This window comes from Typopeltis vanoorti, chromosome 16, assembly GCF_054136105.1.
Source record: "Typopeltis vanoorti isolate ZY-2024b chromosome 16, IOZ_Tvanoo_1.0, whole genome shotgun sequence".
NCBI classification, from domain to species: Eukaryota; Metazoa; Arthropoda; class Arachnida; order Uropygi; family Thelyphonidae; genus Typopeltis; species Typopeltis vanoorti.
The window spans coordinates 72,571,920-72,598,864 of record NC_143564.1 but is presented as its reverse complement, the minus strand read 5'-3'; the positions used below and the strand labels follow the sequence as shown (position 1 = coordinate 72,598,864).

The 26,945-nt window shown below is 35.6% G+C and overlaps 1 protein-coding gene across 1 annotated transcript in view; it reads right to left on the bottom strand.

Annotated features, from left to right (window-relative positions):
* Nucleotides 1-15,490, bottom strand: part of LOC150098126 (photoreceptor-specific nuclear receptor-like) — a 127,136-nt gene extending 111,646 nt beyond the window's left edge. The window contains exon 1 of the mRNA XM_090406688.1: nt 15,301-15,490. Within this exon, the coding sequence (XP_090262814.1) occupies nt 15,301-15,490 (190 nt within the window). The remainder of the gene's footprint in view (nt 1-15,300) is intronic.
* Nucleotides 15,491-26,945: the final 11,455 nt, after the last annotated feature.

The window sequence follows — 26,945 nt, the reverse complement described above, 5'->3', positions numbered from 1 at the left end:
CGCGTAAAGGAGCAAATGTTAAGTGGGAGTGGTTGCTCGGTGTTTAGCGACTCTGAGTGTCGTTTTCTTCCGTCATGGTTCCAAATAAATGGGCTCGATTGTAAAGAGGGGGGTCGTTATGTGGCGACTTTTACTCACTGCCGCTGTGTTGTAACGATGCCATTTAAGCACCGCCCCGTTTCGGCGTATTTTGTGGCATTTGCCGTCATTTGGTGGTAACTGTGTTGTGTGATCTCCGATTGGCCGAAGGTGATAATGACGAGCTGCATACGGACCATGCGCTAGCTTGGCTTTCGACGGATCGAAAAATAGACACCCAGAGTGCTGTAATACAGATTAGGTAGCGCTAAGTAATTACTTTTACACTGCACGTGTCAAAAGAGCGAATATGTCCCTCCGATTCTTTTCTGCATTACGCTACCAATGGAATTTTCTTTGTTTACTTGGAAACCTGAAACAAGAAAGATTTTAGTCTCTTTCATTTTTGCCTGTTTGGAGGAGACTTTGAAAGGAGAAAAGCTTTGAACAGCTTTTCTCCTTTCTTGTTTCATACCCAGAATGGGATAAAAACTACGATAAAACGACTAATAATATTCATTAATCTTTCTTAATAATCAATAGTGTTTCAAATTGGAAATTATGTCTTCGGCATTGAATCTAAATCTCTATCTCGTCTTAGATACAACACTGAAGGATTTATAAACCTCTGGGGAAAGAGAAACCAAATACGATAAAAGGGCATTATTTTCTATAATATGTGGGAGAGAACATCTATTGAATCAAGGCTGTTACGATCTTGGCAAAAATTATAAGTGGTTACTATACATTTTGGCTTTATACATATTTAAATAGTACTTAAGGAAATGGAAAGAAGAGAAAGCGATCATCTTATTTCTGGAATCAGGCATCTCTTCTTCAAGGATAAATTCCATTGACTTCTTTTATAGCATACGTTTTTACTAATGGATAAAGATAAAAATTGCTAAAGGACATTAGAACAATCTGTATATGTCTTGGAGAATAAAATACAAGCATAAAGGTTCCCCTTTCTCCAGCTTCCACCAGTAAGAGTTTATTTTCAAATAGTAAAGTTTATACAAAAATTGATTTTAGGGATGACAGACTTTAGTCACTCTCTGGCTGGAGAAGGGATGTATTTATGCACAGGCGCACGAAGCTCCAGCTGGGGGCCCAGAAAAATTAGGGCCAGTTTAAGGGCTCATGAGGTAGGATCCCAGAGTACTCTAGCGGCTCAGGCCCTGCTCGCCTCAGGAAAAGTGTAAGTAAACCAATCTTACTCTCCTTGACTAGACAATAAGATTGGTTTACCTGCCGGTGCAGCAGTTTTACTCTCACAAACATGAAAGCAACCGCAAACATATTTCGTATTAGTATGAATTGCAAGTGGGTGGTGGATAATTTGTGGCGTTTATGCCGTTTTCATTCTACCATTATGTCTCCTAACGGAAGGCTCTTTAATAATAATAATAATAATAATAATAATAATAATAATAATAATAATAATACCAACTTATAGATTACCACTTAAGTTGTTTAATATTTATGAAATGTTGTATATATTTTTGATTAATCATCTTAATAGGAACTGTTGCTAATGAATTTTTTCTTCCCAGGATATCGTTTATGATTTGAAAAATTAAAGTCATTTAAAATTGTTAGTTTTTATTTTTATTTTTTAATACAACCCACATAAATTTTCAAAGACTGGTTAGCTTACCTATAAAACGTCTTTACATCCATGCATATCACAACGAAGTCCAAAGCCACAGCCTGAATCTGAATGAGGAATCGTAGTTTTTTTTGATCATTACTAAACTGAGAATTAAAGGTTTTAATTGATGGCTAACATGGAAGGATAAGCAACAGAGGCGATTATTTCCTCAGAATCTGACTCCATGACTAGCTGCTTATCAGGACTGTTAACTAAACGCAAATAGCCGCTGCTAAAATCGATCGTTCAAAATTACAATGACGCTTTGCAAGGGCTGTGAGCGATCCGAGAACCAGAGGATGATAGAAATAGAATGGATATTGTTAAGAAGATATATAGATGTGCATATTAGTCAGTAAATGACATTGACTGTTATATGGTGATTGAACCATTAGTCACGTAGTTTATCGCATAGGACAACCTAGTAGTCAAAGAGAAAGCCGAATAACACGATTCAAAAATTCATTATTGATGAATAAAATACAATAATTCTAATTCTTTGAATCGGAATTGTTGCATTTTATTCGACAAGCAATTAAATTGATCCCACAGCAATTAACATTAACTTTCTTTCATAAAGGTAACCAGATGTTAATACATCTATTTGTTTTTAATTTTGTTTTGTGATTTGATGACAACAACCAATAGACGAAACTAAGAACGCAAAATGCACATCTGCGTTGTAGATAGATTGACATGCATATAATTCTATAACTGCGGTTGTTGTTCTGAAAGCTCAGTTGTCAGCAGTATTATGAAAAATAATGTTCATATCGTGAACTATGATACAAATCTTTTATAAGAAAAGAAACTTGTGTGAATATTGATGTGCATCACAATACGATGGTCAGGTCTTCCAGTTTCTACAGTAAACGTAAACTATATGGCGATATAGGGTTTAAAGGTTTTGGTGATCAGTTGGAACAGTTTACGTCGCCTTCGTCTCGTTTCTTTTTCACTGGAGTCTGATATCTTGATAAGAACTCTCATAGCGTTAAAGAGGACTGATCAGCCATTAATGCAGAAGCCAATATTCATGCAGAGAGCACAGAAAACGTCATTTGCAATATTAGGAGAGTCACAACATTTTAAGGGACAATTGATAACAGGAGGGCCAATGTAAAACTATCAACAATATCATCAAAAAATTAGAGTATACCACAAAACTTCAAAAAAATTTATACATGATAATTATAATTTAAATCGTGTAAACCGTCTATAATTAATCAGGCATTTGCTTACCAACGACTTGATTCACAAAATAATTTGGATAAATATTGTAGGCTTTCAAACGTAGAGAACCATTTTGTAGAAACGATCTGCATCCATTGTAGTGACAATCAGTTTACGAAAGGAAATGATTTTTTATGGAAGAAATCAGACAATTTGCGACTTGTTTCTTTGGTTGATACACAAATTAAAGTTTTAAATGATTGCGAAGAAGTCTCTCTCTCAAATACACACACTGTAATAAGCATCTACTTTTTTTTCTCTCACCCCTCTCCAATGTTACACAAGCTAAAGAGCGCTCAAAGTCACTCAGAACTGGGAGAGCATCCAAAGTTCTATCTATAACCATGTGACATGAAACCAACTGTAGCTTCGCTACACATAAATGAAATGACATAAGGCTATTTGAGTATCAAAATATCAATAGGCATGGCTCAGTGGCGCATGTAGCATTTTGCTATTTTTTTTAAAGTAATTTTTTGTACTATTATCTACCAACATGCTATCGATTACTAAAAAAAGTCAATAAAATGATGAAATTCGCCAAAATGACAGTGATAAAGTATCATTTTGGCACACTAATCTTTCCACACAGTTATTCATCTGTTTCAGAATGGATTCAGACAGTTCGGATTCACCTCCATTGTATATCAGTAACTCTAGCTTCCGACAGTGTCAACAAAGCTCAGTCATACCATAATTGAACTCCACCCACTTGCACACACGATAACAACAAAAGTGTTTAATTTGAACGCAGTTGCTTTTGTGATTTTTGTGGCTAGATCTCAGTTGAATTTTCATAGTAGTTCCCACATCCAATGTGAATGTAGCCTATTTTCATGCTCTGCATAAGAATTTATGTGCTAGATGAATAAAAGTGTAGTTCTTTGAAATAGTGATCTAAGGGTAAGGTTAAATAACATGTCACGTGAATATGTTTTTGCTCACGCGCGTGCATAAACACACAGAGAGAGAGAGAGAGAGAGAGAGAGAGAGCAAAAGTAAAGAAAAGCTAACTGAACAAAAGGCAAAGTTTCTCTCATAGCAGAGTGACGTCCAAGAGGCCGTAGTTATCCTACCATTTGCATGTCTTCCTTCCGTTCCAGCTGTGGCCTGCCCATAGTGACTGTGACAGGGTCGCTGCTCTCTAGCGTTGCCGCGGTCTCTGTCAGGCTGGAATCCTCCGTAATCCTCCCTCCATCCACCACCTGAGGCCGGAGGTTGGGCTGTAGAGTTGCCACACTCCGGGCACATCTGTGCTGTACTCTCTACTGAGCCCCAGGGACAAGTTAAGTTAACACTGAAAGTAAGGGAGGGTGGGTGGGTGGACGGACTCGTACACCACGCTATGCAAAACACTTCTACCGAAATATCGGGATAGTTTGGGATGCGAGTAGTGAAAAGTAGCAGCGAAAGGGTACGAAGAGAAACAAAGCGAAGAGTAACAGAGAGAGAGAATGATGATAAACTAAAGAATTCAGAAAAGGCTGATAATGAAAGAAAAAAAGATAGAAGCAGATATCCAACTTGATTTCACAGTACTTTATAGGAATGCGTGGGGCCATGAAGTGTAAAGAAGGGATGTAAACTCGCAGTATTTCAATACTAATCCTTGCTTAGTGCGTCAAGTACTACCTTTTAGTTAGCATTGTGCTATGCGACTCAATGAGTGTTTTGCACCGCTGAGTGTTTCTAATTTTGTTAACGACAGGCTCATTAAAAACGTGTAGATCTTCACTGCACTCTTTTATCAAATTGTCCAATACAAAATTAAACCGGTATAATGATAGATGCCAGTATTTTCGAATGAGAACCAATTTGAGCGATGCAGTCGTAATCTACTCAACAATACACAAAGGCATCGCATACTTCGGGAGATATCCAGACAGCTGTTGAATTGCTAAAAGTTAAACATTGCTAATGTTGAATTGGCTAATTATAATTAATATAATAAGCATTTAAAACTTATGAGAAACTTTATTTTGTTCGCAAGTATTATTCAATATCTCTTTTTATGACATATAGGTTACATTTTGCTATTCAAAAATTATCTTACATCAAAAATAAACAATTTTTTCGCTAAAGTTTATTTTGTCCAGTATCTTATATTTATTTATATACTCTAAGGTAGGTTATAGCGAAGCTTTTCAGTGTGCAAATTACAAAAAACACCCAAAATATTTCTCAATTTGTATTTCGAATGAAACAAATGAATTGTATATACGTGTAATATTATATATAGACATATAATTTGGTTGGAAAGACCTGGGTTCGAAACCTCTATCAGGTCTTTTCAATCAAGTGATGAGTTGGTCGATCTCATGAGGAAGTAAGTGGAGGGATATTCAACTGGAAACTAGGGTTTTTCATCCCGCAAAATAGCGCCGTAAACATACAGGTCCGCATGCATAAACGCTTGTACCTGTAGGGAATCGGCAACAGCAGAGTGACAAGCACTCTATTAATTCGCCGTGATCTCTAATCGGAGGAATGTACCCTATCCTGAGGAACGGATGAGTTGAAGAAGATCCTATTTTATAACTGTTTACCCTAGTAAAGAGTTCATTACCCCCCCCCTCCCCTCCCTGCAAACTTATCGTAAAAGAATTTTAAAAAATGAAACTGAATTAAATTAAATTTTCATATCATATATGTGAATTAAATAAATAAAAATAAATTAACTAATTCCATTTGCATTGGTTGATTCGGTATTTTACGCAGATCTTAAGAGTATGGCTATAAACATCAGTTAGTGAATCGCTGCAGTCCACGACACACAGTTGAGAACGTAGCGATAAAGTCAAAAAACAAAAAAAAAAAACTCTTTTAACTAAGTCTCGTAATTTCTGGAAACTAAAACGTCATCACTCCATTTCTTGCTAAAGGATTAACCACGCAAACTACCACACGGATAAAATATATCAAATATATAAGCTTCGTGTCTATATCATTTCTATAATATCCAAAAGTAATATTGACTTCAATGGACACTTTGCATTCATGTAATTATGGACATATATATATATATATATATATATATATATATATATATATATATATATATATATATATATATATATATATATATATATATATATATATATACGTATCTTGTGGGGAAAATCAAACAGTTCTTTAGTGATTAGTTTGATACAGTGAAGCTCATTTCTCCATATTTCACATTTTGTCATTCTTAATATTTTTGTAGATTGAGAGGCACGATTAGCAAGTAATACTAACGATGACACTTACTCGTTCTTTTAGAAACTCTTAAAAATATTTTCAGTTCATGGATAACTTTATGACATATAGTTATAAGTCATATTTTCCAAATATTTTGCTACCGCTCTTTGAACAACATTATTTTTAGGTTTTATTACTACTGTATATACACGTACTACACATACTGGCCACTGAATTAGAAGCTTTTATTTAATACCATGTTGGACCCCCTCCCCTTTATCCTGAATTAGAGCTCATATGGGTTTGGCATAGATTCCACAAGGTGTTGGATTGCTTCTAGGTCTACAACATACCAGACGTTCACCCTCCCGGATCTGTTTCTTTTACAGATCCGATACATTCTTAATGGAGTTCAGATCCGGAATTTGTGGTGGCCAGAGAAAATGGTAGAAGTCTCCATCATGCCCCCTGAACCACTGCTGAATAATTTTTGCGCAATGGACAGCAGCATTGTCGTCCATGAAACAACAGTCAAAGTCAACATTGCAGGATGGACATGATCGGCAACAATGTTCAGATATTCCTTGGAGGACAACCGACCTTCGAGCAATATCAGGGGACCCATTCCTTATTATTATTATTAAGAGATACTTCCAGGGAGTCAGAGACTCATCGAGGGAGGCCACATGCTAAACACACCAGCTATCATACTTATTCTTGAATTCGTTCACACTGCTTGCACTCACAACATCCAATAGCAATCCATTCCAATCACGCACGACCCTCTGAGAAAAAAATCTGGTCCTTACACCCTTCATTCTCAGCTTCCAAGGATGCCCTCTCGTCCTTTCCCCATCCTCCATAAATTGAAAAATCCCATCAATTGAAATCTTGTATGACCCTTTCAGCAGTTTGTAAGTCTCAATCATATCACCCCTCTTTCTCCTATTTGCTAGTGTCTGCAATCTACAAATTCTCAACCTGTCTTCATAAACAGTATTCTACAATCCTGATATAATTTTTAACACTCGCCTTTGTACTCTCTCCAATATATCAGAATCGCATCGGAAACCAGATCTGCACACAATAGTCCAAGTGAGGTCTTATCAAGGCCTTGTAAAGAGGCAAAATAACATCCTTATCTTTACACGTGAACGTTCGTTTGATCATTGCAATTATCTCTTGAGTTGTATTTGCAATCTTTGCCACATGGCCCCTGAACTTCAACTTCCTATCTATTAACACTTCAAGATCCCTAGCCTCATCAGTTTCTTCTAGCCTAATCCCACCAATATAATACGACATTAGATAGGAAATCATGCCGAAGTGAATGACATTACATTTACTGACATTGAACTGATACCCATTTTCACATGCCCACAATTCCATCTTATTCAAATCATTCTGCAAGGACTGCACATCAGCAGCATTCATGATTACCCTGTCTATCTTTGCATCATCAGCAAATAACTGTATGTCGCTTGTCAAATCCTTCCCAATATCATTAATGTACAGATTGAATAACAGTGGACCAAGCACCGATCCTTGTGGTACACTACTTGTTACCTTAAACCTTGCAGACTCAGATCCCCCGTATACCACTTTTTGATATCTGTCAGTCAGCCATCCTCTTATCCATGCTAATGTTGTATAACCCAAATCCATTTTCTCCAATTTATGCAGCAGTCTGTCATGTTGTATTCTGTCAAAAGCCTTAGCAAAATCCAAAAGTATCATGGTGTATCTATTACCCTTGTCTAGTTCAATGGTAACATTGTCATAGAATATGAGCAAATTGCTAAAACATGACCTTCCCTTAGTAAACCCATGTTGTTCATTGCAAAGTAGAGATTCACTGTCAACCCATTTCTGAACACGGGCCCTAACTAATTTTTCTAAAATCTTCACCACCACTTCTGAGATACTAATTGGTCGATAGTTTGATACATCGGTCTTTGCACCACCCTTATGCAATGGAATTACCATACATTCCTTCCATTCCTGCGGAATCTTCCCTGTTCTGAGACTCATATTAAACATCCTGGTCAAAAGAATGATCAATTCAGCTGTACACTCTTTTAGCACGCATGCTGATATTCCATCACTCCTCCCTATTGCTGAATTCTTATTCAGTTTGTGCAATAGCTCTAATACCTCGGCCTCACACACCTGCGTTTCTTCATCTAGTGAAGAGGTAACAGTGAGTTCAATGTTGCGTTCACTAGGTTGATAGATTTTAACGAAATGGGCACTCATTAACTGAACAACCTCTTCTGCATCAGTAACCCTCACCCCATCTGGATTTAGAAGAGTTATTCTTTCATATTCATCCTTTCTTTTACTTGCAGCATATCGATAGAATTCTTGTGGGTTGTCTTTCGCACGTAGAGCAGGTTTCGTTTCATAATCAGACTTTGCTTTCCGTACAACAGTTGTGACTATTCTAGCCTGCTGCTTATAACGTTCATAACTGACGTCATCCTTATGCAAACGGTATTCGTTCCACATCGTCCTTTTCTTACGAATCTCTTGCTTAATAAGATTACACATCCATTTGACTCCTACTCTATTTATTCTTTGAACTCTCGGGACACATTCTGATATCGCATCATTTAAATATTGTTTAAATACTTCCCATACACTGTCGATATTCTTTCCGTCCAGCAACCGATCCCATTCCACTGAACTCAGTATACTCCTCAGTTTGTCATAATTTCCGCAGCATAACTGTCACCAACTGGAGGCAGAATAGTTACGTCTTTAACTGAAATGCCCACTGATACTATAATCTAATCTAGCACTCTTTGACCTCGAGTTCCTTCTGTTACATGCAGCTTGAGGAAGTTGTCCCGCAACAGCTCAATAAATACATTTTCATTCTTCTCATGAGATTCTACTGCTACCGAATCAATATTTGTATAATTAAAATCTCCCATTATGATTACTCTTTTCGCGCTCACCTTGTCTATTTGGTGATGCATTTCTTCATCACCAGCAACCGATCCACCAGGTCTGTAACAACACCCAACTGTGTAATTTGTCTTATTAAATTCCACCTCACACCAGATGGCTTCAAACGCACTGCCACGTGAAATATTGTTAGTAGTATTACTACATTCATAGGTCTCAACTTTAACTGAATTTAAGTCATCCAATATCATTAGCAGCATGCCCCCTCCTCTCCTATCCACTCTAGCCTTCCTAAAAATACTGTACCCATGACACTCGATACTATTTAACAGGTCTGATTCTGATAGCCAGGTCTCACTAATTCCTACAATCTGAGGTCGCAAGATATTGACTAAGGCAACAAACTCTACCCCTTTGTTTCTAATACTCCTAGCATTCGTTTCCCTGACTCTCTGTGTTAGGTCTCATACCAGTTATTAGTTTTTCCAGACTCCTGATAGCAAACGAATTCAGGTGTAGGTCACCCCTCTTATACAAATCCAATCGTCCCTCAAACTCACTCCACACATTCAAAAACTCGCATCCACTCCTTCTACATAGCCTACACATTGAATCGTTTGCCATCATAGCCGTTGTTTTTGATTCATTTTTCTCATAGCGAGGTAAAATACTAATGATTTTCACTTTTCCCTTTCGCCTCTTCCAGCAACCTATTCATGTCCTCTCTCATACTGAACTTATCACCAGTTAAATCGTTCGTACCTACTACAACTACCATTTCATTTACTTTTCTTTTCTGTTTTTGAATTACTTGAGTTATATTTTTAATTTTCGCTCCAGGAAAACTCGATGTTATAACTCTCTCATCTGTAGCATGTTTTATTATAGAGTCACCATACCAAATAATTTCTTTCTTTTTACTAACAACGTCACTTACCATTTTCGTTATTTTTTGACTTACCTGTTTCTTTGCTTTGTTGTTTCTTATTTTCCTGTTCATTTTTCTTTTTCTCCCTGTGCTCATTTAAACATCTCTCAAGTATTTGCAATTCCCACGTCATCTCTCTGATGATTTGCTTCAACTTCGCTATTTTGGCGGTTAATTCATTTTCGTTAACATCCTCCATGTGCAAAATAACCTTGTTGGCAGGGCTAACCTTCTTGTTCTCGCCTGCGGTGCTTTTTTTAGCATTACTGTTCTTGCCCTTTTTTGGCGCCATTTAAACGTATATTAAATATTAAAATGTCTTAATAAAAATATATGATAAAATACTGAACTCTACCCTAGTGTACTACAGAAATTTTCTAAGAAAAAACACAATAAAAACAGACAAAAATCACCAACTTTACAGGAGGCACTAAATTCACTGACCAACCACTATGTATCATCGAACCAAAATCCATAATTATCAACGGGACATGACAACACCTCTAGAACCTTGAGTTGTGGAGTTGGGTTTACAAGGCAAGCTGTATTCATTGCTTCATGGGTCTGCTACCAAACTCTCTGCCTACCATCATACAGAACAAGTTGTATCGCGCTTCGTCAGACCACATGACTCTTTTACAGTCTTCCGGTGTCCGGTCACGGTGTTCCTGACAGCACTGTAGACAAGCTTTCCGATTCTTCACAGAAATCAGTGGCTTCCATATAGGCATGCGACTGCCATTACTGATCCTCTTCAATTCCCTACGCATAGTTCGGTGAGATATTAAAGGCTGTTCCCAACAGTTTTCATTAAATGCTTCGGTCAATTGCTGCACACAGGAAGTTCTGTTTGTCCGTTCAAGCCTTCTAAGAAGGCAACTTCACTCCTGTCAGACTGTCTTAGGACCTTTGTCTTACGCCACTTAGACAAGCAATGTGAGTTATTTTTCCACTGATTAAACACCCCGGATATCTTTCCTTTTGAGAAGCCAGTCAGCTTTGCTTTTTATTTTCGAAATCGTGGCTCCAGCCAGATTGGTGCCCGCAATAAGCCCTTTATCGAACTCCGAAAGATCATTTCTCTTTGCCATTGTGATGAACACTATTGGCGATTACTAAGCGCGCGCGCGCGCGCGCGCACACACACACACACACACACACATATATATGATACCTTCATATGGGCTTTTTCAGATGAGTTGGCTAGTGTCATATTATGGAAATAGAGGTTTTTCTTCACCAAAAAAGTCCAATTCCTATCCCTTATAAAAAAAAAATGAAAAAACATGCAAATTGAATGGATAAAATAAAAAAGTGCACGGTTTTAAACAGCTGCATACTAATTAGATTCCCTTATCCATACATTAACAATCGTAATCCTCCCGACAAAAGTTAAGGGGGGGGGGTCAGCGATTACATAGTCAAGAGAAATTTTCTAGTGTTTCTTTTAATTAACAGCGCACTCTACTCAGATCAAATGATGTATAAGGGATCATCTATTAATAATGCAGCCCTTTTTTGCTTTCTGAAGGGAGGGACTATCAGAAGAATATATTAGAATAGAAACAGAAGTTTTTCTTCCTTTCTTCACGATATAGTTCTCATAATTTTTCTCCCTTAATACACTACACGAGTGCGTGAATTTGCTTTCCAGCAATTCTTCATACAACTAAGGGGGTTAAGGCTATCTAGGAACAACACTTTTCCAGCATAATCTGTCTGCAGTCAAGGTATTTACATTTTTGTAAGAGTTCAGACTATTTAAGCTTGATGTTTTCTTCCCAGTTGTATTTTCCTTTTCAGTTTCCATAACTGTTTTTCTTTGATTTTTTTGCGATGACAGGAATATGGTAGTGTAATTCTGTAATTCTTCTATGATCTGATTGGTTTTCATTTCTGCCCATGATATTTTATTTATTTTCCTCAAATACATGTTTTCAAAGCCCGTCAAATTTTTATCCTTCCTTCTATTTGATAACCTAGGTCTCGACACCATACAGAACTGTCAGGAGTTTCACTGATCTGAATACTTCGATTTCAACTTCCTTGGCGAGATGTGTATTTTTCCATATATTTATAAGTTTAGTCATAGTGGAACACCCTACATTTATTCTGTGTTTGATAGTTTTTTAATAATTATTTTTTAAACTGTTAGTTTAAAAAATAAAACTAAATAATAACGGAGACCCTCTAACTCACCTTTAGCCGAAAAGACCTAGGTCTTCACCAAAGAGTTACGTCTTTATACCGACTGAGCTACAGACGCTCTACTACAAAGTATGAACTTTTATGAACAAAGTATGAACGATGATCTTTTTCGGCCTCAGTGGTCCATTGATTAACATACTCCCTTTCTCCAGCCAACAGGCTGTGAATTGAATCCCATTGTTGTACGAATACGTGTCTTTAGGTGGTACACAAATTTCGTCCCCAGTGTCAGGGCACTATCTTACTGAGTCGAGGTTGAGGTGGCTTATAAAATTTCATGTTTGCTCTCTAGAGCATGGTTTCCAGAAAAATTTGACGGGCTTTGAAAAGAACTTTCCAGAACTTTCGAGTTCCCCCCCCCCCCACTACACACACAGTCGTATGTACTAAAAATATGGACCTTTTCCTGGGCGAGATTTCACATAATTAAAAATAACATGCTAGCTTAAATCTTGGAAATTATTATAATGTTTAGGGAAATGTGACTGTATTGTCTTTTGCAACGTTTGTAACCGACTAGAGGAGCTTTCCTCAGCCTTTCAACCAGTTCTTTAATTAGTTGATGTTTGTGGCAAGCAAGTAGGGATTTTCTCCTAGACACTCGGGTTTTTAACCCCGCAACTTGGAAAAATTGACTTTAGAATTCACACAATCGTGAATTCTAAAGTCTATCGTGGCAATAATACGTGTATTAGGATCGTGAAATGGCCGCAGTTGTCTGTCGTACTCTTGTCCCGGCGCTCCTAAAATTATCTATAGCAAATGGGATCAACTTTTAGCATGACTAATGATACAGACCGGACATCTCTCCGATTTCCAAATGTCATTTAGAGCTAAATGAACGTAATTTATTTGAAGAATTCAAGATATTTCGAGGATTTATATCTATATTTTTTAGAGAAATGACTAATCAGACCACGTTCATTCTCAAGGTGTAATTTCGTAATAGTTGATGCAGGCTAATATAGATTGCGCATTAGGCCGTAACAAAACGTCTCTTAATCCTTCCCAATTCCCAATCGTTTTTCCTCGAAACGTTTTTTTTTTCTAGATCTACGTTTTTCGTGGATCTAGAAATCGAATCGGAATTAATGCACTCTTATGAATATATAGTTGTAAGTATTTTTGTAATAATTCGAATTATTTTTAAAGATCATTTTCATTTTCCAATATATATATATATATATATATATATATATAATTGTTGATTAAATATAATTTACGCCTTTAAAATATACGTTCAAAATTTGTGTGTGTATGTGTGTGTGTATGTGTGTCACAACCAGCGAAATATCGCGCTTGATTATTCTATGAGATCCTGAGCACTGATATGAGAAGAAAAATTGAGAAAACTAACTTCTGTTGAGCATAATTAAATTTTATTTCCAATATTCGTCGAATATTTGGATTTTGGAATACAACATGAACATTTCGTCCCTTTATTCACGGCTTTTATTACAAAGAATAATTAAAATCGAACGCAACAAGCGTCTAGGAGCCAAATCAAACTTTTTCAAGGGTATCAAATTCATTTTTGAAATATAATAGGTCTTTTAGTTGTATTCGCAATATGCTTGGCATTTGCTTTTTCATTGGCATTTTCTTAAATCGTATCCTTTTTAAAGGCTCGTCGAGCGGTTTCTATAATAATCCCCAATCCACTTACCTTAATCTCTCCAAACAATTTTGTCATTTTAATGTAATATTTGATATTCAATTATAATATCCAATGCAAAACGTTTTATTATTATTATTATTATTATTATTATTATTATTATTATTATTATTATTATTATTATTATTATTATTATTATTTAATTAATTCTCACTGCGTTATTACCAAGTAAAATAGTTATGAAAATCAAACAAACATTTAATAAAAATGCATCTGCAACGACCATTTATTTTAAGTCCTTAGAATTTCCTGAAATTACTGGAGGCAAGCAAATCATATTAGACATATACTTTATCAGTAACAGTAACGTCTGGAACCGGAACATTTCTGATTCAGAGGGTGAAGCTTACCGCTTTTTATACTCCCCCTTGTCTGATATCTAGGAATCAATGATAGGAAAAAGTTATGAACATTTAGCTCGCCCTGTGAGGGCACGGTGGGTTCATTGGATATTAGAATGGCTTTAGGTCTTTTATGCTTGTAGAGGTCGTTTTCATTACAGTTTGCAGCTTGTTGTACCCGTTGATTAGGGTGCGTGTGTCGTTTTCAAGAAGAACTTTGCTGCTAGAGAGTGTAAGAATGAGGAGATATATGGGACATTTATGTCCCGATGAATCTGAACACCTCTGAAGAACTATGGAGCATTTAGTATCATTCGTAAACATTTGTTTTGCACTCGTTGCAATTTAAGTACATATTAACATTGGAGGTGTGGCTCCAAGCTGGAGAGGCATATGTAATTATAGGACAAATCGCCAAATGGTAGAGTAGCAGTTTATTTCTTGTGTTTAATTTGCTGTGTCAATTAACCAAGGGATAGAGTTGGGCAATGGCTTTAGATACCTTTACACTGTGTTCGTAATATAGTTGATGAAGCTTAATCTTTTGTCTAGTAGTATTCAGAGATATTTGACTTCGATTTACCATGGAATTTTAGTATTAAACAGAACGATGTCCATCTTTGGGAGATGCTAGTCTTCTAGTGAAGAGTATAGCTGTACTTTTCTGAGGGTTAACTTGCACTCTCCAGTCAAAGAACCAGTGTTCTAGTTTTAGAATACTATCTTGAAGTTTTTTGGTTACAAGTGTGGATAAAGTGATCTTGCTAATATCGCTCTGTCATCTGCATAAAGGGTCATAGTGGATGAAATGGAGTTATGCCGGATGTCGGCCATCTAGCGCCAGTAAGGATCCTTGTGGAGCCTCAGGTTGAGAGGTGTACTGACCATTTCTTACTGTCATCCCGTTCTTTGGTAGTAGATGCACTCCCTATAATTGGCCGGTGAGGGCCACTGCATTTGGCACATTTGGCCGGGGTGGTTTTAGGCTTGGTGCAAGTGTTTGTGGGGTGGCTTTCACCACATTTCAAACATTTATAGTCAGCCTTGCAAAGCTCTTGAGCATGCCCATATTTCTGACATCTGTGGCACTCACCTGATGAATTTCGTTTCCTCAAAGGTTCAAGTGTGATCTTGATTGCACAGATCGATGTCAGATCATATACGCTTTTATAGGAGTTTTGAATCTCCACAAGGACTAGTGGCATCGGGCTCTTGTCAGCACGTAACATTCCGCTGACCTTTGCTGGTAGTAGTCCGTGGTAGCAGAAATCTGCTGCTATCATTCAGTGTGGATATCTTCTGTCACTCCTCAAAGCATCACCTTCAAATTTCTCTCCGAGCTGAGGGAGAATGCATTTCATTGGATATTCAGGGCATTAATGGTTTTAGTTAGTTGAAGAAAATCATCTACTGTGGCGGGCTGAATTTTAATGCCCTCATCAACATTCTTCGCACATGAGTATGTTAGTTTCCTCTCTCATGATTGCCGCCAGAATCGTCCACTTGTTCTTCTCCCGTGGGACTATCGGAGGCACCTTCTCTTCAGGAGAGCTAGAAGGGTCGTCATTAGGGATGTCATCCTCCATCCTGTCGTCATCCTTGCGTGTTTCTTCCTTTCTGCGCTTCTTATGCGCGTGTACTTCGTTAAACTCTGTTGTGGGTGAGGAAACCACTAAATCAATCTTTACCTCCTCTGATCTTATGTCTTCCCCTTCACTACTTGTCATGGAATATAGGTTTAAAACGAAGCAATATGAGATTATGATTTGACAATAATTCGTTTAATGTCCCGACTTTGGATTAAATTGTCCGTATCGAGTTTATTCATATTTAAATGACTTACCTGTGTATATGCTAACACTTCTTCCTGATAGGCAACAATTCCGCAATATCACAGTTTACAAGAAAAAAACTACATAATTCCTTAATCAGTCAATCCACACCTAATAAATCAATTCACAATTCATCTGATCAATCATTATCTAATCTAGAACCCACCCTAACAACTTTGAATCACAAGTATCACGAACAAAAGCTGAACAAATAATCCGACAATTCCTACATAACATAACATTACTGTCTACAAGGGCAAAGCATAAAGCTTTTATAATCCCTACTATCTGATAAGGATACTGTGAAGAGGAAAATTTATGAACTAATTGCTGAGCCCCAAGTGGGTGAAGGTTATAGGTCGTTGATTGCTACTAAGATGGCTTTTGGTCTTTTGTAAATGGAGACATCCGTTTCATCCTAATTTGCTGCTTGATGAACTAATTCATTTGGGTGAGTGGACGATTTTGTAAAGAACTTTGCTGCTAAAGATTGCAGGAAAGAGTATATTATATATAAGGGTTATTTCTTTCCCGGTGAAGTTGAACGCCTCTTACATACCATGGTGCATACAGGATCATACGTAAGCACCTGTTTTGTACTCTTTGCAGTTTGAGAATATTGGTATAGGAAGTGTGGCTCCAGGCGGGAGAGGCATAAGTAATTATGGGACGGATCATCAATTGGTAGAGAAGAAATTTAAATTTGGTGTCATTTGCTTCCTGTTAATTAGAGGATAGAGCTGTGCGATGACTCTGGATGCCTTTGCACATGAGGCGTTGGTATGAGGGCCAAATGATAATCTTCTGTCTAGCAGTACAGAGATATTTGACTTCTGATTTCCACCGATAATGCCAATAATGCATAACTTTACTATCTATAAGGGTGAAGCATAATGCTTTTATAATCCCTGCTATCTGATGAGGATACTGTGTAGGGGAAATATTTATGAGCTAATTGCTCGGCCCGAGTGGGTGCAAGTTATAGATCGTTGTTTGGTGCTAGGATGGCCTTTGGTTTCTCATATTTGAAGAAGTTCGTTTCATCGTAGTTTGCTGATTGTTGAACTAACTATTACTATGTGGGCGTGAGAACGGTTTTGAGAACTTTACTGCTAAAAATTGCAGGAAAAAGTGTATATATATATATATATATATATATATACATTTTGAATTTTAAAAGTGTATAGTGCGTTTTAAGAAATTTGGAAAAAAAATTCACTTAATTATAAAATTATTATTTAAGTTAGAATAAAAATATACCTTTCACTATTATTTCTAAGTATAATTAAAATCTTGAACTTTATTTTTCCTAAACCTACTATGCATAATACCATTTTATTAGCGGCATTCTATATAATACGAAGGATGTGTCGAAAATACCCAATAGTGGTAATAATCAGAGGCGGATCAAGCGGTGTCGAACCTTGCCGCTGCCAGGGGCCTCGAGATATGTGGAAAAAGTAAAAGAGATCTATAACAACGATATAGATATTACTCATTTTGATGATGAATTGGAACAATTTCTACTATTTTTAAAAGAGAAAATTCAATACTGCCACACAAGTATATCAGGCTACAAGAGAAATGTCAACTTTTCCAAATATAGAAAAATTTTAGGTGCCCCGTAAATTTTGACTCTAGGGGTTCCCAGCCGGCTTAAATCCGGCTCTGGTAATAAGACATACCAGTAGTTATAACAGAATAATGATATTATTTAACGATGAAGATGTGATTATTTTTTAAAATTAATGAAGATAATTAATATATTAAGTAAAGTTAGTATAAATTATTATAGTATGAACTTCCCAAAATAATGAAAATCCATGGTTATATTGATGACATCTTAATATCATTGAATAATTTATGGAAGTCACACTAATGATAACTATTCATAGTGGTTCTATATTATTTTCGGCCAAAAAAGATTGCTACACTCCTCAAACCATATGAAATACGAGTGACTTTCAAACCTGTAAAGACTATCCGCCACTTTTTAAGATCTCCGAAAGACAGTAATGCTTTTTTCAAATACGCCGATGTCTCTAACATCCCCTGTTCATGTGGATTAAACTACGTTGGTCAGACCTCAAGAAGTTTGGAAATAAGGAAAAGAGAACACGTCGGAAATGTAAACAACAACAGAGAAGACAACTCTAGGTCAGCCCTTCATTTCTCGAGGAAATGGGACAAAAGCTCCATGCCCTATCTAGAGGAAGGCTTCCGAAACATCAAAGAAGCTATAGTAGTCATCTGTTCTAAACACAGCCTCAATAGAAATCAACGATTAATTCTGGCTGATATTTGGAAGACCCTCATAAGATCATTAAGCACGCCAGAGTTTAATTTCTCTGCTAATTACAGAACGTTCCTGCATAACAACAGTTGATATCATACACGCTGCATGCGTTTGATGTACACTTTCTTCTGAATTTGTAAAAAACTGCAATTGTATTCGGTTTATTCTTTCACAAACAGTTTAAGTTGTTTTGCATCACTTTTATACACCCTGACGAAGCCAAACAGCCAAGTTGACGGTGTTTTTTACTTTATTTCTATTATTAAAATTTTTCGGCCAATATACAACCCAGTTATGTTCATTTCTTGCATTGATAACAATTCATTTTATCCTGACAACTATTCCTTATTCAGAAACAGCAAATTAACTTAACATATCAGTATGTAGAAGGTATTCTATCGCAGGTGTTTTTCAAACTTTTCTGACCGCGACCCACAAAAAAAAAAAAAAAAAAAAAAAAAAAAAAAAAAAAAAAAATTATATCTTAATCCAGCACACGCACACACACACACACACACACACACACACACACACACACACATATATATATATATATATATATATATATAAGAACAGATACTATATTTTTCGCTTCTCGGCTAAGATAAGAGTGTAGTATCTGTTTTTATTAGTTTATTATACAGACCCAATCAGCCTCCAAGATAAACTGGTTTCGTGGAAGGCAGCAATGTGCGTGGAGCTTACTCCACCTTTACTACGAGTTGTTCTACCACTAGGGTCAGCGCTCTCTATTTCAGTTTATTGATATACTGTGTACACATACAGTAAAAACCAAAACGTAACAAATTTAATATCAAACAATTTTATTAACACTGAATACAACAGAAAAAAATCTTAAAATAAAGAACAAAAACAGAAATTAAGAAATATTTTATTTAGTGCCAGTGCTGTGCTCGATATAAAACATAGAAGGATTCATTTTTATTCATACGAGTAAACAGAGTTTACTATTCTTTCGGAAGACGAATGAAAATGTCCGTATAGTGATAAATATCCGTTCTCCACATATTGCAAATGAAAGAAAAACAAATAGCTTTATTGTACTAAATGTATTCTAATGTACACTAAATATATTCTATGCACTATATGTAAAGTACATAAATATACATACGAATCATCATCATCATCATTATCATCAAATTACTGACATGTACCTTAATGGTGGGGGGGGGGGTACAGGATATTATGATAGAACTGCATGAAGAAATTACACCATTGCTAACTTCCTATCTACAATTTTCCTCCAAATCAGTCTGTTACCTGTCAAGACTCACACATCATCAGATCGCATATTTCTGTCTTTTACGGCACTTTTTACCGTATCAATCCACCTATATCGTGGTCTTCCTCTGGGTAATTTTCCTGCCAACCTGGCAGAAAACACTTGTTTTGCTAATCTTTTCTTTCCCATTCTGTTTAAGTGACCATACCACCCGAGATTAGTTCTGCTAACGCATTCCTGGATGCTGACAATGTCAAGTTCTTTCCTAATATCCTCGTTTTTAATATGATATTGCCATCGATGCCATCTGCTCACGCCCCTAATCTTCCTCAGGACTCTCATATCTGTGGTCTCTAGTCTTTGGTCAAGTGTTTTACTTCTGACCCAGCTCTCAGATCCATAAATTAAAATTAGTTTGAACACTGTCTTGTATGCAGCTAATTTAGTGTTTTGGTTAATTTCTCTCTTATTATTCCATATAAATTTATTCAATTGACTTCCTTGGGGTGTGTTTCAGGATTTGTTCCAATAGCTGACTTTTCGCTGTTCGCCCTGGTTCCCTGGCGAAAACAACGGAGGGGGGGGGGGACTTTTTTAACCTGGCGACGTCCCTTCCTCGTTCATTCAGTATCCAGGTAGTGCACCTAACACGGTGCACCACGAGAAGGTGAAGATTGGACATTAGGTCAGAATCTCTGGTCGGTTCTCTGCATTCCTTTAAAGGCTATGTGGAGATCTCCTCTCAGTTATACATCTTTAACCTTAAGCACCCCATACATACAAATAAATATATAAATAAATCTGCACTAAATAGTCTATGTCCTATATATAGCGACAATTAGTGTAAACTGGAAACATCTGCAAGGAAAACAACTGACACTGTCCATAATGATAAAGAACCCCTCACGCACAGACACTATACATTATCATTAAGTCAATACTAATTTTAAAATTAAAACGTAATCGAAAACTGTAAAAATGCGCCCGCTCAACACAGAAAAGATATAATATACCATCAAGCGAGTTCCCTGTTGAAGGGAAACGAGGGATGTGACCCCGCTCGGCTTTAACACGTTCACGCCGAGCGGGGTCACATCCCTCGTTTCCCTTCAACAGGGAACTTCTACAAAATTTATGAGATACACTCTAATATTGTCTATTATATTTCATTAAAAAAAAAAAAAATGTTGGTCGAAACTCGCTAAACTGATTTCGCTGTTCACTAACGGGTCGAGACCCGCAGTTTGAAAAGCTGTTCCATCGCATAGCTCGACGAAGGGGGAAAGTGACGGGTAGGAAGAGACCGAATAAAGAAGAAATGCCATTCATCCATCTCGATAACTTCACAGCAATACGGTGAAGCAAAATCTCATAAGTTTTAATAAACCGTTTTGCGGCTGCAGCAGTTATTCCTTTGGGGCATTCAGAAATAATTTTCCTTCCACACGAATAACCTAAGTAGTAGACGTTATCAATGCGCAGATACCCGGATCTAGATGAAGGAGCTTTTTTTCCTCTTTACATGCAAATTTCCGAAAACTTCTAGATATATAAAATTTACTTTATCCCTCTCAACGCAGCCAAGTTGCAATACTTATGTGCTTATTTACTCCGTAAAGTTCACTATAATGTCGAGGACGGGGGCTCAGGATCATTTTCTCAAACCGACGAATGCGGTCTCCGCTCTGGCTCTATAATCTCCCCGTCTGTCCAACTGTAATCCATATACCCCGCTGTTTAACAAGGCGGAGAAGCCAGTACACGCACAGAGCCAAGGGACCAATCAATCTATACGCCTCTCTCCGTACCATTTGCATCCATTCGTGCAAGATCCGTGTGGCACGGGAATTGTTCTGTGATCGGATTGCTCGTGGTTGACGTAACCTTGGGAGATTAATGTCTCGCTATTAGAGGCAAAAACGTTAATTGATTCTGGCAATCTCCTCCAAAGTAATTGTGGTGATGAGATTACCTGCGCCGTGATATCGAATGGTAAGTTCGGTGACACCTTTGTCTAAGTGACGCAACTTATTCCGCATCAAGGCAATTACTGCTACCGGCAAAAATCTTACGCACACTGCTCAAGTTGAAAAAAAAAAAAAAGGAAAAAAAAAAACACTGTTGCTTATATACCGCTTCTCAGCTGCTGGTTTGTTTGATAAAGTTTTTCTCTCTCGCGAGAATAAAACTCGCGGATGTGTCATTAGCACACAACCGTAACTTTAGAGGCACAGCTAATGACTCTGCTGAATTTCTTTCATTGCAGTGGTTGCAACAACACACGTATACTGCATTGGAATAAATCTTTTCAGCTTTTGTTTCGCCAAGAAGTTTACATACAAAATAGGAAAGTTCATGTACTTCTTTTTTTGTTCTATAGGATTCTAACTATTCCGTTTGAATTAAATAAAAAAAAAAAATACAGATCAAGAGCCCTGTGTTTCCTTCTACTCGTAGTACGCATTTTTTTCCTTTTAAATTATTCCAGCTAAGTAATGTAACATGACGAATGTCACTAACAATTTGTTAATATATGCAAACTAAGTCCCCAACAATAACAATTTCTTAATTTAACATATAAATAAATATAAATTTGTTATATAAATATAATATAATATAATAAATATAAATAAATATAAATTTGTTATATAAATATAATATAATAAATATAAATAAATATAAATTTGTTATAATAAATATAATATAAATATAAATTTATATTTACATTCATATTCAGCATTAATATATGTCATCTATAATTTCAATTATAATATTATAATGCAAAATTTTTAAAGGTGTATTATATATTTTTAGTATTTTAGAAAATACTCTGAAATATTTTAAATATATTAATAAATTTAAATATAAATATAAGTTTCATTATTATTATTAAGAGAAATTAAAATATTTTGATATGCATAAAACATTATACATGATATCAATTTTATTGTGGAATCGCCATAATACATCTCTGTAGCACAGTAGCCAGAAGGTTTATCTTGTTGTTGTCACATTTGCTCCATCGCTGGTAAAAGCTAAATTCGAATCCCGCCTAAATCTATAAGGACTTTTCGACTACATTAATTGATCCTATGTGAGGGGGAGATAGAGATTTTCCTCGAGGAAACAGATAACTTGGACATAGAAAAGATCTGATAAACTGACATAACATACTGGCGTCATAGTCTGGATACCTCGGCTATAATTCCAACCAATTCCAATAGCAAAAAAAAAAAAAAAAAAAAAAATTAAATGCACTATTCTCTTACTATAAAGTGATTTTCATACGATAATACGCCGTTTCAGAGCCACCGTAGTATAGATTGTAACGGCAATTTCCTTTAGGTAAAAAGACCTGGGTTTGAATCTTGTTTAAAATGCAATGAACCCATATAAGGGTTTTTGGACTTAGCTTATTACAATCGGAATCTTGGCTTGGTGAAAAGATTTTTCCCTTTAGAATATTAGGCTGTTCCATCATGCAAAAATAAATAAACTCTCCAGAACATGCCACTGATAATATACCTATCATACTGTGGAGATAAGAATTCACTAGTCCTGCATATCATTAATTAGGTCTCTATGAAGTCAAGATCTTTTTATAGGCAGCTTTAACCTAACCTAACCTAATATGTTAACAAAATGCACTGTTTCGCATGGACTTTGGCCTCTCAGGGGTTATTGCTCCTGTGCAGAAGCGAACTAAGGCTATGAGTCCAGTAACTTTGGCCGGCTTGTCCGTTTTAGGAGGTGGAAGGATTTTTCCTTCAGGAAACTTAGGTTTTTCATCTGAAAAGTCCTTATAAAGGTTCTTTTCCTTCTAGATGGATTCGAATCCAGCTCTTTCAACCAAAGGTATACCCACTTGGTTAGGGAGGCTCACTGGGCAAGGATAATTTTACTAAAGAAAGAATATAGATAATTAAATATTTTTATGCTATTCTACTATCAGTTAGTAGATGTGCTTTATAAGGAGCTTCGATGAAATTAAACTGTTCGTTGTAATAGAGTTTTTCATTCGTATTAAGGTAACTTTTTACTGCTCTGGATCCAGAAGTTATCGAAATAAGAAAATGAATGGAAGCCACAGTACAAACTAAGAAATAATCTGATAAGATGAAAAGGGGGAAAAAAAAAGAAAAGAAAAGAGGGATATATTTATATATATTAGCGATCCCTAGATATATTACTGAAAAATATGAAATTGAAACATCAGAATCTTGAATTGTGGGTTCTATTCTCGAGAAGTTCCATGGTATTGGAATAATTGCCACTTCAAAAGAACAAACGAATGTCAAACCCCATTTGGAGTGGTACGCTTCCAATCAGTTTTGGCTTTAGAATGTGAAAACGTGGCTGAATACGTCATCTCAATAATGAGGTTCAGTGTACTCCAAGATTTCGAAAAACCAGTTTAGAAACTCTCAAGATAACTCGTATACTCTGAGAGTGAGCGAGTTAGATTCTTTATGTCGCAGTCTGTTTCTTAAATCTAGGCTATGCACACACACTCTCTACTTAACAGCTTTTATGATCGTGGATTCCAAAATATGGCTTTCCCAGCTTCCAGTGAATGCGCTTGATGTTCCATATCTTATTATTAATTTCTTTAACAAAAATCACTTTTCTTCCACATCACTGAAATATAGTACCTTTAAATGCTTAATATGTAATTTTTTGCTGATCTTAATGCCTTTAAAGTTAATATCTCAATACATCTGGAATATTTTCTTAGAAAATTCTATTTTTTTATTATTTATTTATTTATATTATTTATTTATTTATTTATATTTATTATTTATTTATTTAGTTTACTTTATTATTATTATTATTATTATTATTATTATTATTATTATTATTATTATTATTATTATTATTATTATTATTATTATTGAAGTTACTGTTGGAAATCTCCACGCTAATTCCTTACATTCATAAGAAACATGAAAGTTTCAGTATTAACATTTTTAGAGTAATATTAATACTGTATTCTAGATTAAAATTACATACCCTTTTTCTCTGTACACACGGTATTCATTTTTATAAGCTTTGTTTAGTTTAAACGGCAAATAGCTTTTTCCTACCGATAACTTATTTCTTTACTGTGTGATTCTTAAGAAAATGAACATGTATGCGATTTTGGTTTAAAATTTCAAGTTTAAAATGAACATTGCATTGCCGAAAATATAAATAAGATTAAAAAAAAAACTTCAGTAAAATTAATTAGAAGTTTGATATTAATTATTTTTTAAGCCGTTGTAGGGCGCTTGAAATAATGTGCAGGTGCAGGAATGAAAAATAAACATATTAAATAGGAAAAAAGTCGGAAAGGGTTCAACCTGAGTTATGAACCTTTAAAAAAAAAATCAATAAATAAAGAAGGATAACCAATATAACATTTATATTTCGTACAAAATATTGAAACATTTAATGCTTCGAAGGTGAGAAAGTGTTATTTATTTTAGAAATCATAAGAAAGACTTAAGAAATCATAAACTGTCAACAATGAGTTGACTTGATATTGTATTACCAGACTTGAGTTCGTATATGTTCCTCTATTTAAGTGCATTTGATTCACAGTTCATAGGGAATGAAGGTTCCAAAGTACTCCACTCAATAAAGCAGTGGATCATCCCTACATACAGCAAGGCGTCATGGATATGACGTGACATCAAGTCAGCAAGGATTCCTAACTGTTTGCTAGGAATGTTAGGTCATTTTTCTTCAATTCTCTAGCACTTCATTACGAAAAATCGCTGTTATAGAGAAAGATAATAATGAATTTCCATTTATGAAAATATTTGCTTAGATAAATAATTGAGCATTTACTAAATTATACCATAGAAATGTTAAACATAATGAGGGAAAAAGGTACATTGCTTTATTTGAGAAAGGACTAACAAAGTCCATATTGAAATATCACATTTCTTACTGTATTCAGTTAAATACTTTAAAGATTATTATTTGCAACAATCTCTCTCTCTCTTTCTCTCTCTCTCTCTCTCTCTCTCTCTCTCTCTCTCTCTCTCTCTCTCTCTCTCTCTCTCTCCTTTCATTCTGAAATTTCATTTCAGTTTTATAGCATATCGTATTTGCAAATTTATTCGTAAGCCAACAATATTAAATACAATCTGATTTAAAATAACCATCTTAATAAAGATTGGGTTATTTGAATTATTACAATAACTTTCTGGAATATTCTCGATTAGTTCCGAATAGCAGGTAGCTGGAATACAACACATTTCTCTTTCGATCCAAGATTTGTTATGATTATGAAGCGCAGTATACTGACCTTTCCCAGATTCATTATTTCCATTCACCATAATGGATTCTATTATGATTTCAATGAAGAATGAGGACCAGGTTAATTCTTGAACTCTATTCTTCTTAAACCAAGTATTTGGCGAATCTGCTTTATGGAATGATGAATTATTATGCCGGAACGTGAAGGATGAAGCTGAATAAAGTTCCAGAAGTACAAATACAAAAGTCCGAAAAAAAAATTGAATTTAAGATGTTCGTATTGTATAACCAAAAATATCTTCACACCTAAACCTAATGATTGGTTGGGTAGCAATGCTACTTTACAACAGAAAAATTACAGAACAAGGTGGTCTCCCGTTGTCCTCTTTGTCCGACTAATTCGACTGTAGACTTGGGGGATTCGAATCCAGTTTCTTCTAACGAAAGAGCTTCGTTCATACTGACTGAACTACAGTGGTTCTGACCAAAAATATAGGATGCTTAATTTTATTTGATATGTATGAATCCTTGTTGTGGTAATATAGCTCAATCATCATCATTATGAAATACTTACAGTCTTTTACAGGTCAACAACCTGCTAAGTGTCCATGGTTTTTCGTAACTTTAATTTTTAGAATAAGGATTGCATACATTTAATTGGTTAATTGTGCGGTTCGCAAAACCACGCGATTAACAGAATCAACATCGAATGAGCTGCGAAGGCTCCTACTGACGACTTTGGCAAACGGACTGCATTATCAAGATCAGCCAGGCAATAGAAGTAATTATTATTTTTTTAAAATAAATCCTTCTAATTATTGTCATTTAATTATACCGTTTTCTCTTTCTTTTTTTTAATTTTTACTAATATATTATTGTATTATAAGACTTTTTTTAGTTAAAAAAATGATGTTCATGTCCACTAAAATATGGATATTTTAGTGAACATGAACATCAGCGAATGATTCACATTACATATAATTTTTACAAAAGCATTTTCTAAAATCACGCAATATTATTTCATTAAGATGTTTCTCCAAGAATACACATTATGGAGCCTGATCAAGCACGCTCGTTTTTTACATAGATTTCTGGGGAAGATTTTAAAATAATATCCTACAAGT